Genomic DNA, 16,848 nt, shown 5'->3' on the forward strand with positions numbered 1-16,848 from the left:
CTCGCCCCCTCATCCACCTGATCGCCCGGCTGGCCCTCACCCAATCCCACACTCACCCCCTCACCCATCCCCACAGTCACCCCCTCACCCACCTGACCGACCGGCTGGCTCTCACCCAATCCGACACTCTCCTCCTCATCCACCTGACCGACCAGCTGGCCCTCACTCGTCGCCACACTCACCCCCTCACCCGTCGCCACAGTCGCCCCCTCACCCACCTGACCGAGAGGCTGACCCTCACCCGTTGCCACACTCACCCCCTCAGCGACCGGTTGGGCCTCACCCATCGCCACACTCACCCCCTCACCCGTCCCTACTGTCACCCCCTCATCCACCTGACCGACCGGCTGGCTCTCACCGCCTCCCACACTCGCCCCCACATCCAGCGGAGCGGACGAGGGGTTCCTCTCCGGGCAACCCCTCGCCAGGTGTCCCTCTCCACCGCAACGGAAACACCTCCCATCGTCCGATGTGGCGAACATGGCGTAATCAAACCCCTCGATCCTCACCTTAATCACCAGGTCGAGGGCCTGGGGTTTGGTGAGGACCATGTGGAGTTGCCTCCTATGCGACACCACATGCCTCATTAAAGGCAACTTGCAAATATTACTGGGTATATTGCATGTTTCAAAAACATAAATATTGACTATTTGTAAAATCTTTTTCTTTGTGGCTCAAGCTGGGGCTACGCCACATGGTCCTCTATGGACCACCCGCCACTGGTATGGGCAGATGGGCAGTATGTATGTATTATTCATAACCAGTCATTCGATCAATTGAAGCAGTGAAACATGGAACATCTAGAAGTTTATTAAGCGCAAAATAAACAAACCAAACTTTACGAAGAGCACAACATGCAGCGGCTTTCCAGGTCTTCTCTGCATCGCAACATTCTACAAACATGTACTGTATGAGAGACTGTGTGTGAGACAGTATGAGAGACGGTGTGTGAGACAGTATGAGACAGAGACAGTATGAATTTCCTCTCTATAAAACCTTAACTAATATAACATCAATAAGGAAGAGAGCTGCCCTTTTTTCCGGAGGTGTGGTGAGCTAATCTAGCTGGCTCAAATGAGCCTGCGCCGGAGCAGGTTCAAGTTTTTGGATGTGTTGCTATGGTGATTGTGCAAAACTTGCTTTGGAGAACCGAAAAGCCTGATTAATGTAATGTTATCGAAAATTATCTGGCAAACTCAGTTAGCCACGTACGAGGAACGGGACCCTGATCTTGGATGCAAATTTATTCCGGAACCATCCTGCTGTGCATCTGGGCCCCGCTGCAGACCTATTTTTGTAGATCTGTTACAGATTTTATTATACCTCCAGGGCGGATCCGGCCCATCTGCGTAGGCAAATGTCTGCTAAAATATTCAGGGTAAATATTCGGGTGATAAAAAATCATATGCCACATGTGTACAGATTGTAAAGCGCGAGTTTTGGATTTTTGAATTTTGGGCTGTACAAAATATATGTATATTTAATTTAATCAAATATGTTTTTCTAGTTTCTTTGAGTTGTTGAAGAAATAAAGATGATTTATATAGTGTGGAGAGCTTTATTTGAAGTAATATTTGGCTTGCACGTGGAATGGAGATTCTGTATATTATAAAAGTGGGTTTAATTATATTATATCATAACTATGCAGTTGATTTTATTTTTTAAATATTTTAATGCAGGTAACAGGCTCACTGCTTGGAAGTCTGATAGCGAAACGGACCAAATACTGGGAGGAATGTAACATAACTCTGGCAACAAGGGCACTACCAGAAAATGGTGAGTCGGCAAAGTAGTTCACTGTTAATTAGCTTGCTTCTTACTATCTTTGTGATAACTAGATTATTGTTGTTTTACAGGAATCTACTGTAAAGGAACGTTTGACACATTTGTGTGTTGGCCCCATTCATCTCCTGGGAATGTGTCTGTCCCCTGTCCTTCTTACCTACCATGGATCAGTGAGGACAATGTTATGTTTTACTACTTGAGTAAAAGGCCTTTTATGTATGAAGTCAAATTAGCAACACTTGGAGGAAGATATATAAATTGCACTACACAAACTTTAATTGTACTTTTGCTGAAATATGGGTACGGGTATATATGCTAATTAATGAATCATAACCACTGTGGTTATTCATTATTACATCTTGGGTCAGATCAGATCAACATTTTAATTAGTCCACTACTTTCAAATTAGGACAAATACCTGCATTGGCAATAATTGGGATATTTTGGTACATTGACATTGAAATTTATCTCAGTACAGCAGACTCTTTCAAAGGAATTTCTCAAAGGTCCATACAGCCTTGAAAAAAATAGTATCCAGCCTTGAAAATATTTTCAATGTGTCCTTAAATCACCGACAGACGGCTCCAGGAGGGCACACAGAGAATGCTTATTGAATGGTGTATGGCGAAAGAAGGATAATTCCTCCGAGACCTGGAGGGATGACTCAGAATGTAAGGAGGACCATTATTTCAAAGACAAGGTGAGATAATGTAAAATGCATGGTTTCTATACCCTTTACATTTTGGAGCATTTTGTCTCTATATTAGTAACTTATCCATTTTCTTGTGTTTGCATGTGTGTACGTAAAGGAGGATGAAATGCTTCGCCAGACAGCCCTCAGGCTTATATCTGTCATCGGCTATTCCATGTCCTTGTCCTCTCTTTTTATTGCTACTCTCCTGTTGGGCATGTTGAGGTCAGTAGTAGGGAGTAGAGGCGTTTCTGATGGAAACAAAGAAAATAATCTAATTTGTATGGAGATGGAAGATTTGCCTTAGCCTTAGTTATGATAACATTTACTTACCAAAGTCTAAGAAATGTTTCTGCATTGTATCCGTTTTCTAGATTGCCATTTAAAATTTTGGTAACCAAAATTGTTCCGTTTATCATTTTGAGAATTTGAAGGTGTAAATATTTCATAAAAGGTTATGTTCATTGCTTCTCACCAAAATGCATAGTTTATACTTCAAACCTGTTAAACATGTTCATTTATTTACCTTTCTAGAGTTGTAAGAAGGTAAATCATTAAAACATGCCTTTTCTAACATTTTAAAAGCAATTAGTACATCCATGAGTGATTGAAGTTAAAGTTGATTCAAGAAGTAGTTTTCATTCTTAATTAATCTATTGATGCATTGCTTAATTGTCCGAACCTGAAAAGGCACCCACTTTTAAAAACATTATTTCAAAGTGGTGAAAACAGGAAATTCTTTCTGGTCCATGTTGTTTCATGCACATTGATCATTTCGCCCTCTTATACCATGAAATAAGCCCTCAGTAATGCTTTTACAGTTGCACAGGAAGTATTGATTGTTGCCTTTTTCCAAATTACTCCTGTTTCTGTCTACAAGGAAGCTCCACTGTACCAGGAACTACATACACATGAATCTCTTTGTGTCGTTCATCCTGAGAGCCCTGGCTGTCATCTCTAAGGAAATTGTATTATACATTATGTATTCCAAGCTACCCAAGGACGATCCAGGATGGAACTCCTATTCAATCTCTGCGGTATAAATTATATGTCATTTTTCAATTAATTTTATTTTGTATAGCCCAAAAAGAGAAATTTGTCTCAGAAGGCTTTGCAGTTTCAAAAACCCCTGAAACCCTGATTACCCTCATCATTATTCACATATCTGCTCGGGCTGATTTGGTTTTAGCTGTGAAACCTTTTAAATGTGTACACGAGAGCACTTGTTAATCAACCAAAGCAGTTTGAATTAACCATAACATTTCATACTAATTTGCAATTTCGTTCAACAGATAGCGTTGATATGTAAATTTTCCAAAGTGTGTATGGAATACTTTGTGGCCTGTAACTTCTTCTGGCTCTTGGTGGAAGCCATTTTCCTCCGTACGCTGCTCTTCACAGCTGTGCTGACCAAGAGACATCTGCTGAAGAACTACATGCTGCTCGGATGGGGTAACTAAACCTAATATCACTCAGTGAATGTTTGGTCAGTGGCTCTTCACCTTCATACACTGACCATCTTATCTCACCTTTTGGACATGTCACACCCAAATGGGTGAGAAATCAACTCTACGTTCCAATTTAATCATCATCAATTATGACTCGATGTAGAAAGGTATCAATTGTTATCATTGTTATCCCTGTAAAAATTGTGACTCTGTGTTGACCATTCTTTACTATCCCTGAATGCAACAGACATAACAGACATGCTTCTTATTCACGTTTAAAGGTAGGCTTAACTTGCCGACTTACATCCCTAGTTTATAAGATTATATTGAAGCATTTCGATACTTTCCACGCTAAACTTAAAATGTAGAAAATTGCAAAGCTTAATAGATTCCAATTTTTTACTGAAGAATTGCGGCCCTATATTGTCACGAACCCCCGACCTAGTTCTTTCAGTCATGATCCATCCTTTATGACCACAGGTGAGGGTAGGAACGAAGATTGAACAGTAGATTGAGAGTTACCGTGCGGTAAATCGAGTGCAATACCGCCCCCGCTGCTCTAATTCTCTCTAATTCAAACTCACACTCCATCGTCCCCTCACTCGTGAACAAGACCCCGAGCTTCCCCCGAGACTCCTTCACTTGGGGCCTACACGGAGTAGGCAATCCTTTGGTTTCCTGCTGAGAACCATGGCCACAGATTTAGAGGTACTAAACCTCATCCCAACCACTTCACACTCGGCTGCGAACCGCTGTAGTGAGAGTTGGACCACATCATCTGCTAAAAGAGGCGATGAAATCCACAGCCCCTTGAACTGTAGACCCTCCTCGTCATTCTAAAAAGCCAAATTCATCAGATCCATTTTCACTATGCATTCCTTCAGCCAACTGCCTTAAACATGGTATAACAATTGCTGTTAGCCTAAACAACCTTAGTTGAGTATAACACACAATCAATAAGCTGAGTTATTATTAAACCAATTCCAACTGCATACAGTTATACTCTAATTACCTTAATTTATTGTCTAATATTGTCTTATTACAAAAAATGAAAGGTCTAAAAAAATGGCAACTGCCGTCAGCAGCTTTGGCAGTGGGCAGCTTTGGATGTCGTAAAACAAAAAGGACACAGAGGACAAAAATCTCAGTGTCCTTGGTGGATAGGGATGGGTATTGTTTGGGTTTTTTCAGATTCAGTGCAACTGATCGGGTAAACACTGACTTAAATGAAAATACATAAAAGGTAGATAGCTAACTAGCTACTATATATACACAAGCGGTGGGCTATGTTAGCTTCTGCAAGTGTAAAATAAAGTTTTTCAATTGGCTCAGGTACCAAAACCTAAAAATCTGGGTTGCGTTTCGGTATGGTAGGTACTGATCGGATAGAATACCAATATGGCACCAGTTCTCGGTACTCAACCCTATTGGTGGAGGCCCTGTCTTTGCCTTTATACTAGTAGATTGCTTTGACTTTTGAATAATGGAGACTATAGGTCAGAGTTGCTTGAAAGCCCTGTGTGTTGCATCCACACATCTGGTACCTGACCATCTGCGATTATTTGATGAGTTAGGATGAACTCATCAAAGAACGCAAAGCATAAAGGAAGGTTTTTTGAGAAAATGTGTTTAAGTGCATTTAAAATGTTGCACCTTATTCTTATTTTATTACTTTTCAGGCACACCTATTTTGTTTGTAACACCATGGACAGTGGTCAAGATTTTATATGAAAACACTGAGTAAGTTTTTCATTACATTCTTCTACATTCAAGAAATTATTAGAAAATGTCTCACTGATCGACTTTTTAAAATCTTTTTATTTCTAAGATGCTGGTCAATTGTGAACAAATGGTTCTGGTGGATAATAAGGGGCCCTATTACTTTTTCAGTGCTTGTAAGTGATTTGTGAACCAATCTTTGTAAGCCTGTCTGAGAACCACAGTACATTTATTCAACCTTATGTTCACGTTAGTTACAGATCCAACATCTTGTTCCTATAAGTCTCGTTTCAGTGGTGCCTGATATCATAACACATTTCTATTAAATCTAACCTTGATATGTATTGCAGGTAATTTTCTTCATATTGATTAAGATTCTGATGCTGCTGCTATCCAAGCTAAAAGCAGATCAGTTGACGTTGACAGACTACAGATACAGGTATTTGTCCCTGCCTTTACCTTCTAACCCATTCAAATTCCAGGAAACGTCTTTGACCTTAAGTGCCAAGTAGTGTTTAAACAATGAATTAGGTTCATGGTCAAACATTTAAATGTCAACCGTGAATTTCTCCATGGAAAGGAAGCTTTTTAACCCTAATAGTATAGCTTACTTTGCACTTCATATAGCCCTTTGAATTGTGTGCAACTATATATTTTGCAAACTTATTACCTGTCTTAACAAGTTATAATTATTTACTTCTGTATAATTTTGTCCTTCAGCTTGGCCAGAGCAACACTGGTACTGATTCCTCTGCTGGGACTCCATGAAGTGGTTTTCACTGTTCTGATAGATGAATGTGTGAAAGGCAGCAGTCGCTACGCCAGGAACTTTATCAACCTTACTCTCAGCTCGTTTCAGGTAATATCTGTAAAGTTGATTACATAAGTTTTTATGGTTGTTGTAAAGCTACATTAACTATCATATCTTATGTGTATCATTTTCCAGGGATTCTTAGTCGCTGTGCTGTACTGCTTTGCTAATGGAGAGGTAAATTTCATCTACTTGTAGTGTGATTTTTCACGTACATGTAGAAACATATGAATTGAAAGCTCAATACAATCATTATAGAACAAATAAGTTGGCATTCCAACAATAGTAAATAGTACTTTCCAACTATTACTTTTCAACTTTCTACTTATGCTTGCATTAACATAAACCAAATTAATTAACCTTTTTATCATGGTTTTTCAATGGAGTTTTCTTTTCTAATTCCGCTCAAACTTTAAATCCTTCTGCTTTGTCAATCTTTCAGCTACAGCCACCATTTAAACGTTAAAATGTGGACAAAAGCCTAAGGTATTATTTTTAAAGAAGCTTGTTGATATCTATTTAACTTTCTTCAATATCACTCATTATGTTTCATGAATTTCTGAGATTTACATTAGTGTGTATTGCGCCAGCTGGTGTGAAGCCTGAAGAGCTAGAGGGCAGAGCTGCGTCAGGATCTGTTTCAAAAATATTTCTATTTTGCCCTCATTGCCACAATATTCACTCTTCAGGCTTCATTTTTGGATAAAATGATAAGATGCTTGTGCTGGTTGTAGGCATGTGGTTATGGAATCCCACATTAAAACAAGAGCGAGACCGGTCTGTATTAAGCTCCATAGAGACCAATGCAAATCTGGTGACATATTTCTCAGAGAAAGCAGAAGCTGTACGTTTTTGAAACTGGTGATAGAGTCGTTTTCATGACCTGCAGAGACATATGAATCACATAAAATCTCCTTATTTTTTGCACAAGCGTTATAGAATCGCGGTAAAGTACACTTGTTTGAGGTGTGGATTCTAGGAATTGCTGTTCTCTCTGCACTTTGATCCGCTCTTTAACGATCCCAGCTCCCATCACTTTTTCTTTCTTTCTCCCCCTCTTCCTCCCTTTCTCTCTCTCTCTCTCTCTTCCTCTCTTTCTCCCTCTCCCTCTCTAACTCTCTACGTTTCCTCTCTCTCTTTCATCCCCACATCCTATAATTTTAAAACGAAACCCCCATGGAGGGGCATTCTTACTAAAATGTTCGAAGGCTATGAATTAATAATTAATTAATTAATTAATTTGAATGACAAACATTATGTCTCCTGACCCCCTGTTCCAAATTCCATTATTTCAAAATAAAATCCTCAATAATTATATGTACTCTGACATTACTTACATTTCAGCTTCTGCGATTCCTGTATTTTGTGTGTTTTCAGCAATTTTTTCAAATTTTAACTTTTTTAGCAAAATCTATTAATTCATTTCAGCTGTTACTATTTCTGTATTTTCAGCAATTTGAGAATATTTTAAACTTTGATTTCTGTATGTTCAGCCATTTTTTGATCACCAAGATATCTAGAATGAGCACAGAATAACATCCCACCTCCCTCTCTGCCAATCCCAGGCATCCCACTTGTGCCACCAATCCCACTATAGATAGCTTGAATCATTGCCATGATGGTCTGCTTCACGACAAGGGCCGCTCCTCAGTAACAGTGCTTCCTCTTGTCCTCTGTTCTCCTTCTGATGTACCTGCAGGTATTGCTGTCAGAGAGGAGACAGCAACTTTGTCTCACCCGTAAGGAAGGTTTACAAGAATAATGTTAAACCAGTTTTTTGCTGTTTAAGTATTTTGTGCTACTCCAGGTCCTCTGCTTGTTTAAATCGAGCAGCGGTGGATGAAAATCTGCCCCATTCCGTTATGATTTTGTTTAAACTTTAATGCTCGAGTAACATGAGTAGTCATACAATATCATCTTTTTACTTTTGAATAGTCTTGCTCATCACTTAAAGTATATTGCGTAGTTGTTCTCATTCTTACTAATTGTCTTTTCACCTGGTCTGCTTCAGTATCTCCTTACTGACTTTATATTACTCCTGAACATAAAAAATGACTCATGAAATCCCCAGTAATTAACAAGATTATTAACACTCCATTATTTACTAATTTAGCATTGGCGCCCATTCAATATACGGTTTCGGGACCTATCCCTCCCCGTCAGGTCATGTACGTAACAACATTAAAGCCTCTATAGATCCAGTGTTCAGTTTGTCTGTTCTGGGATTCTGTATGAACCTGGTGGTGCAAGATGGAATAGGACTTGCTCCGTATGTAGAGATGACGCTAGTGTAGGCCTTAAAGTATTACAATCCTAGCGCCTCCTTTTGACACTATTACGGAAATGCAAACGTTTTACATTACATTATACAGGTCATTTAACTGACGCTTTTATTCAAAGCGACTTACATTGCATTTTTTAACCCGCGGCTTTTACATTTTTGCCCAGGTAACAATTAGGGGTTAGGTGTCTTGCTCAGGGAGCAAGCCGGGGCTCCAACCTTGCGGTTCCCACCCTCTCTACCCCTGCGCCACCGTCATCACCGTAAATATTGGGAGTTTTTTAAAAACGTTGCCCTGAGAACGTGATGCTCTGAAATGAGCAGATATTCTGTTCCATTTGTTTTTTTGTGAACATTTCCTTTATTTTTTGTACTTTCCAGGCGCAATACTTTGACAAACTCCTCCCTGAGACTTTGTCGCAGCTATTTCAATTTTGGGCGGAACAATCTCAAGGCCTTGGTGATTAAATTATATTAAAAGATTTTTGTATTACACTGTTACATTACATTTAGCTGACGCTTTTATCCAAAGCAACTTACATTGCATTGTTAACCCGTGTTTTTTTTAAAAACATTTTTGCCCAGGCAGCAATTAGGGGTTAGGTGTCTTACTCAGGAACACCTCAACATGTGGCAGCCAGGGCTCGAACCACCAACTTGCATTTCCCGGCGCACCCTCACTACCCCTGCGCCACAACGACCCCCCGGTTGCTGTGTCAACCCTACAAACTAAAAATGGGGTACTTTTGAGGGACTAAATATGCTCCAATCTTAACTAAACATGGCACGCAAATGTTAAAGTTAAAGATATAGTTACTTAATAGGATTTCAATGCTTCCAAATGGCATATTGGCTCGATAGTGCCCCCTACCCCAACTGCTTTGATCCAGGTGCACTTACCTGGAGCCCACAGCTTTGATCCAGCTGTGTAGATTTCTCCTCCATATCAGCAGAGTAAGCTTGAGGATAATGAGTCAAGTTGGTCGAATGTCCCACTGTGACCGACATGACTGGACCTCTCTCCACATCCTCACTGGAGAGAAATGATCCACTTGATAAAAGGACATTTCTTTTGCAGAGTCTTTTCATGTCCGTCGTCGGGCAGGCCCCCCCCCCGACACGCAAGGGGAGACAAAGGCCCATTCATTGCTGCTCGCAGCTTTAATTAGTATTATTTTCCCTGTTTGTCAATAAATCCTCTGGTAACAATTGTCTTTGAACTGGAATTCAGGTCCAAGCTGAACTGAAGAAGCGCTGGCAACTTTTCCTGTTTACCAACCACGCCCAGTTCAGGAGCTGCTTTTGGAGCGTACCGCTGAAGTACCTGCGGAGGAATACCCGGATGCACCGCCCGCATTGCTCTCAGCAGAACAACCTTTTTGACAAGGACATAACGTTCACAACACATCCACACTTGCTCCAGTTAGCTGTACATGAAGGGGGTCCAGGACTTGCAATAGGAGAGGTAAAACGTTTAAAGGACTGTGACACAACAGGGCATGTCTTTCTCAACAGAAAGAGCTTATCCAGTAGTGATGGGGAGTTAACACTCGCAGAGACAATGGAGGAAATTCAGGAGGAGAGCCAATTCTGATCCCCTTCAGTGGGTTAACTTTTATCATATTGTATATAGCAACCGCATAGCAATATATTATTGATGCTGAATCATGTGGGCATTCATACCCTGTTCTTTAATGCCCTATGTTGAAATCTAGACCTTTCCAATTGTTTGCATTATGTTCATGGTGTATTTATTCCCCCCAAAACCCACATATGTAGTTAATACAGACAAACAACTCTGTCATCTAGTCTGTATTTGTGCCTTTAGTTTTTGGGATATTTTTTCATTCTATCGTCGATGTTCTGAGCAAGTGAATTGCAATGGAGTCACTTTAGCAACATTGTATTGTATGTATTTATAACATGGATTTGTAACATCGACTCATGAATAAAGTGGATTCTACTCCACAATCGTTGACTTTTCTGGTTTAGGTTCTTTCAAAGTTCAGCATTATCAGAATAGTTTGTGTTATTTCACCAAAAAATATTGAAGGTTAATTCATTAATCAAATATATTGTTGGTGTTACCAGACCTTAAGAAGTGCTTGTTGGTCTTGGATTGGTCTGGGAAAATATTGAATATTCTCTACTGTGTGTCATTTAAGGTGATACTCTTGTGATGCATTTCCTTTCAATATTGTATCTTTCATGCTTTGTGGTTTGAATAGCTATAGCCATTAGGAACATTTGTAATATAATAATACAAAGCCCCAAATTGTTGAAAAATCATTCAAAATAAATATTGTGAATCTCACGAGGATCACGTTTAACAAGTAAAACATTCACCAATGCTCAACAAATAATATTAATGTTTTCCGTCATCGTAAGATGACTCATTATGTTTCATGAATTTCTGAGATTTACATTAGTGTGTATTGCGCCAGCTGGTGTGAAGCCTGAAGAGCTAGAGGGCAGAGCTGCGTCAGGATCTGGTTCAAAAATATTTCTATTTTGCCCTCATTGCCACAATATTCACTCTTCAGGCTTCATTTTTGGATAAAATGATAAGATGCTTGTGCTGGTCGTAGGCATGTGGTTATGGAATCCCACATTAAAACAAGAGCGAGACCGGTCTGTATTAAGCTCCATAGAGACCAATGCAAATCTGGTGACATATTTCTCAGAGAAAGCAGAAGCTGTACGTTTTTGAAACTGGTGATAGAGTCGTTTTCATGACCTGCAGAGACATATGAATCACATAAAATCTCCTTATTTTTTGCACAAGCGTTATAGAATCGCGGTAAAGTACACTTGTTTGAGGTGCGGATTCTAGGAATTGCTGTTCTCTCTGCACTTTGATCCGCTCTTTAACGATCCCAGCTCCCATCACTTTTTGCCATCACGATCCCAGCTCCCATCACTTTTTCTTTCTTTTTCCCCCTCTTCCGTCCCCACATAAAGTTTGGCTGCGCAATTGATGGAGGTTCCCTGTTAGGTAGTAATTAACACACTAGCGTCCCACAGAAACCTGTTACAGTGCCATTAAAGCATCATATTTTCTATTTATGCCTTCGAAATTAACTAACTTTCATACGTTTTTCTGTATAAATACCTGTAGAAACCCACACTGGAAAAAATCCAAATCTTACCAATTATATTGTTCTCATTTCTAGTCAAAATATCTCATTACACTTAATATAAGACACAAATGCCTACCACGTACCGTTTCATATGAAAAAAGTTTTTTTTTTACATTTGAAGAGGTTTTTAAGCTTCTATGTTATTTGCAAAAGATAAATCTTGTTTCAGGAATTAGAGTTTTTATTTAAGAAAATATATCTTGTTTATGGGAAATCCTTAACTGTTCAACGGGTTTTGACGAAAACTCAGATAGTGAAAAGAGAATTTTGTTTAAATTTGTTAAAATAAAATGTTAAATGTTAAAACATCTTAAGGAGCATTTGCGTGTACTCATTCTCTGCAATTGTGTCAATAAGAAATGGCATGATCTTTAACAAAACCAGCATCTGCCCTGCTGACTGTTTCAGTTTATTGTCACTGATGATGATTGACAGATATGGGGCAAGGCTCATCTCTTGCATCCAAAAGAGAGTAAGGGAAACCAATAATTGCACTGTTGAATGTGTCTAACTCCATATGCCCTGAAAGCACAAGATGCTTTAAAACACATTTGATTTCATATGGGGCAACACCTTCAAGAATAATATGTATAATGTATTGTGGAGTTTCATTGATTATATCAAAGTGAGGACATTCTGTTAATTTGCTTCTCCTACTAATATTGTCGTTTTTAGATTTTCTTTCAGAAAGTCAGTGCTTGCTTTTTCAATGTCACTAATGTAGTGACATTGAAAAAGCAAGCACTGACTTGCAGATTTATTTCTTAAAAGGACCATGACAAGTCATATCAGACAATGGTCTAATATGACTTGATATGATATTCATTTAATTGTTGTGTGTCTTCACATTCACATCTTTGCATTCACAGTGTAGGCAAACCCTACTCCTTCCTTAAATCCAGCCACTTCATGTTGAGCTAGAGTGTCTCCACACACAGACATAAGCACCCCAAAAATTGTCTTCTCACAATTTGCAGTGACAACTTTAACACCATCATACAGCTCAATCACGTCACAATTAATCCTCTCAAGTACAATACCGCAATCAGAAATACCTTTTGATTTTACAATGGAAAGCAGACGAATGGCAGCAAGTCTTGATCTGTATTTAGGGTCGATGTCACCTAAGGTGTAATAAATCCAAAACAATTTGTTTGTGTAAGGTTGCCGATCTGTCTTCATTGCGTGAGCTGATGTTGTTGGAGGAGTTTAAAAACTGCGTACCTCAGCGCAACTCTTACTGATGAGTTTACGCCCACGCATAAAGCCATTTTCAATAAACAGGATACTTCTCCACGCGAAGCTCCCCAACAATCTGGTCTTCCGGTTGTTACGACAGCGCTCACTCGCGTCCAAAGCCAGAGAAACTATGTTCCTTCTGCCGTAAGTCCAGTCATCTGGTTGCTAATTGTGACGCTTGGAAGCGGAAGCAGCAGGGGTCGTTTCAGAAAACCACCTAAGGGTGTGGGATTGATTAAAACTTCTCCCAGAGTTCAGTCCTTGGAGTCCCTAGCTTGTGTCAGGGTTTTTCACAGTGGGCGCCAGGGCAGGATTCCCTATTGATGGAGTTGACTTTATCATGGGGAATGATATTGCAGGTGGGAAAGTGTATCCTGTTCCTGAAGTTGTGTGTACCCCCATTCCTGAGTCGGAAAGCGATAAGATAGCCATAAAACATCCTCAAGTGTTTGTAGCTAGTGTGACCACTAGAGCGCAGGGTCGTAAGCAGGCCCAAGATGTTAACTTGTCTGATTCCTTTTTTGCTTCTGTCCTTTCTGGGGAAAGTGAGACCTCGGGTGGTGGACGAGTAAGTTGTCCTGGAGGTGAGCCTATTGAAAAGGTTACAGATTCAGTTTTGATGGCTGACTCTTCTGCACCCTTGGCGCCATTTAGAACGACTCAATTCGATTCGATTCAGTGACTTGAAATCAATTCAGTACTTTACTGGACAGTGCAGACAAAGTTTCCGAGATCCCTGTTGTTTCTGGTAAGGAAATCAGGTTTAAATTAATTATGGATATTATAAACAAGCAAACAACAATTAATGGCAGATGTATTAACCTTTTATTTGAATCAAGTGCAACCATTTTCAATGTAAGCATTACACAATAACTACACAATGTTTGGATCAATTCACAGAACTCCAGATTTTCAACCACATTGTAGGATCGCATGTATTTACAGACAAAGTTTTTCAGCCTTCTCTCGGCCTGCAAACGCCTTTATAGTGAAGAAAGCACCAAAACTCAGTTTGAACAAAAAAGGTTGGAAAACTATTCACAAATCATAATACTATCATAAAACAGATAAAGGACTTTCCTGAGGTGCTAGTTTGAGGAGAACACTGTTAACCAATGCATTCTTGTGTTTTGTGCGTTCTTAAAAGCCTTCTCTCAGCCTGCTAACCCTAACCCTAATAGTGAAGAAAGCATCAAAACTTAGTTTGAACAAAAAAGGTTGGAAAACTATTCACAAATCATGATACCATCATAAAACAGATGAATATACTTTCCTGAGGCGCTAGTTTGAGGAGAACACTGTTAACCAATGCTTTATTTTGTTCTGTGCGTTTTTCAGCCTCCTCTCGGCCTGCAAACGCCTTTATAGTGAAGAAAGCACCAAAACTCAGTTTGAACAAAAAAGGTCGGAAAACTATTCACAAATCATGATACCATCATAAAACAGATTAATGTACTTTCCTGAGGTGCTAGTTTGAGGAGAACACTGTTAACCACTGCATTCTTGTGTTCTGTGCGTTTTTCAGCCTTCTCCCGGCCTGCTTACCCTGACCCTAATAGTGAAGAAAGCATCAAAACTTAGTTTGAACAAAAAAGGTTGGAAAACTATTCACAAATCATGATACCATCATAAAACAGATGAATATACTTTCCTGAGGTGCTAATTTGAGGAGAACACTGTTAACCACTGCTTTCTTGTGTTCTGTGTGTTTTACAGCCTTCTCTCGGCCTGCAAACGCCTTTATAGTGAAGAAAGCACCAAAACTCAGTTTGAACAAAAAAGGTTGGAAAACTATTCACAAATTATGATACCATCATAAAACAGATGAATGTACTTTTCTGAGGTGCTAATTTGAGGAGAACACTGTTAACCACTGCATTCTTGTGTTTTGTGCGTACTTAAGCCTTCTCCCGGCCTGCTAACCCTAACCCTAATAGTGAAGAAAGCATCAAAACTTAATTTGAACAAAAAAGGTTGGAAAACTATTCACAAATCATGATACCATCATAAAACAGATTAATGTACTTTCCTGAGGTGCTAGTTTGAGGAGATCACTGTTAACCACTGCATTCTTGTGTTCTGTGCGTTTTACAGCCTTCTCTCGGCCTGCAAACGCCTCTATAGTGAAGAAAGCACCAAAACTCAGTTTGAACAAAAAAGGTCGGAAAACTATTCACAAATCATAATACTATCATAAAACAGATAAAGGACTTTCCTGAGGTGCTAGTTTGAGGAGAACACTGTTAACCAATGCATTCTTGTGTTTTGTGCGTTCTTAAAAGCCTTCTTTCAGCCTGCTAACCCTAACCCTAACAGTCAAGAAAGCATCAAAACTTAGTTTGAACAAAAAAGGTTGGAAAACTATTCACAAATCATGATACCATCATAAAACAGATGAATATACTTTCCTGAGGCGCTAGTTTGAGGAGAACACTGTTAACCAATGCTTTATTTTGTTCTGTGCGTTTTTCAGCCTCCTCTCGGCCTGCAAACGCCTTTATAGTGAAGAAAGCACCAAAACTCAGTTTGAACAAAAAAGGTCGGAAAACTATTCACAAATCATCATACCATCATAAAACAGATGAATGTACTTTCCTGAGGTGCTAGTTTGAGGAGAACACTGTTAACCAATGCATTCTTGTGTTTTGTGCGTTCTTAAGCCTTCTCTCAGCCTGCTAACCCTAACCCTAATAGTGAAGAAAGCATCAAAACTTAGTTTGAACAAAAAAGGTTGGAAAACTATTCACAAATCATGATACCATCGTAAAACAGATGAATATACTTTCCTGAGGTGCTAGTTTGAGGAGAACACTGTTAACCACTGCTTTATTGTGTTCTGTGCGTTTTACAGCCTTCTCTCGGCCTGCAAACGCCTTTATAGTGAAGAAAGCACCAAAACTCAGTTTGAACAAAAAAGGTTGGAAAACTATTCACAAATTATGATACCATCTTAAAACAGATGAATGTACTTTTCTGAGGTGCTAATTTGAGGAGAACACTGTTAACCACTGCATTCTTGTGTTTTGTGCGTACTTAAGCCTTCTCCCGGCCTGCTAACCCTAACCCTAATAGTGAAGAAAGCATCAAAACTTAATTTGAACAAAAAAGGTTGGAAAACTATTCACAAATCATGATACCATCATAAAACAGATTAATGTACTTTCCTGAGGTGCTAGTTTGAGGAGATCACTGTTAACCACTGCATTCTTGTGTTCTGTGCGTTTTACAGCCTTCTCTCGGCCTGCAAACGCCTCTATAGTGAAGAAAGCACCAAAACTCAGTTTGAACAAAAAAGGTCGGAAAACTATTCACAAATCATAATACTATCATAAAACAGATAAAGGACTTTCCTGAGGTGCTAGTTTGAGGAGAACACTGTTAACCAATGCATTCTTGTGTTTTGTGCGTTCTTAAAAGCCTTCTCTCAGCCTGCTAACCCAACCCTAACAGTGAAGAAAGCATCAAAACTTAGTTTGAACAAAAAAGGTTGGAAAACTATTCACAAATCATGATACCATCATAAAACAGATGAATATACTTTCCTGAGGTGCTAATTTGAGGAGAACACTGTTAACCACTGCTTTCTTGTGTTCTGTGTGTTTTACAGCCTTCTCTCGGCCTGCAAACGCCTTTATAGTGAAGAAAGCACCAAAACTCAGTTTGAACAAAAAAGGTTGGAAAACTATTCACAAATCATGATACCATCATAAAACAGATGAATATACTTTCCTGAG

General features: G+C 39.4%; 1 protein-coding gene across 1 annotated transcript; it reads left to right on the forward strand.

Moving 5' to 3' along the window:
* The first annotated feature begins 694 nt into the window (after positions 1-694).
* LOC144388792 (glucagon-like peptide 2 receptor) lies at positions 695-10,969 on the forward strand. Its single transcript, XM_078090800.1, has 13 exons — positions 695-739; positions 1,680-1,776; positions 1,857-1,955; positions 2,364-2,485; positions 2,595-2,701; positions 3,357-3,513; positions 3,769-3,928; positions 5,604-5,664; positions 5,753-5,819; positions 5,994-6,082; positions 6,364-6,502; positions 6,590-6,631; positions 9,967-10,969. Exons 1-13 carry the CDS (start codon positions 695-697, stop codon positions 10,327-10,329), a joined length of 1,548 nt encoding a protein of 515 aa, XP_077946926.1. The 3' UTR covers positions 10,330-10,969.
* The last annotated feature ends 5,879 nt before the right edge of the window (positions 10,970-16,848 follow it).

The sequence above is a fragment of the Gasterosteus aculeatus genome, chromosome 1, assembly GCF_964276395.1.
Source record: "Gasterosteus aculeatus chromosome 1, fGasAcu3.hap1.1, whole genome shotgun sequence".
NCBI classification, from domain to species: Eukaryota; Metazoa; Chordata; class Actinopteri; order Perciformes; family Gasterosteidae; genus Gasterosteus; species Gasterosteus aculeatus.

What these genes read in the sequence shown, in the direction of transcription:
- LOC144388792 (XM_078090800.1), top strand. Translation starts at nt 695, where the DNA reads ATGGTCCTCTATGGACCACCCGCCACTGGTATGGGCAGATGGGCA. An exon ending in CTGGTATGGGCAGATGGGCA is followed by an intron (nt 740 to 1,679) that starts GTATGTATGTAT and finishes ATTTTAATGCAG; the next exon opens with GTAACAGGCTCACTGCTTGG. An exon ending in TTCTTACCTACCATGGATCA is followed by an intron (nt 1,956 to 2,363) that starts GTGAGGACAATG and finishes AATCACCGACAG; the next exon opens with ACGGCTCCAGGAGGGCACAC.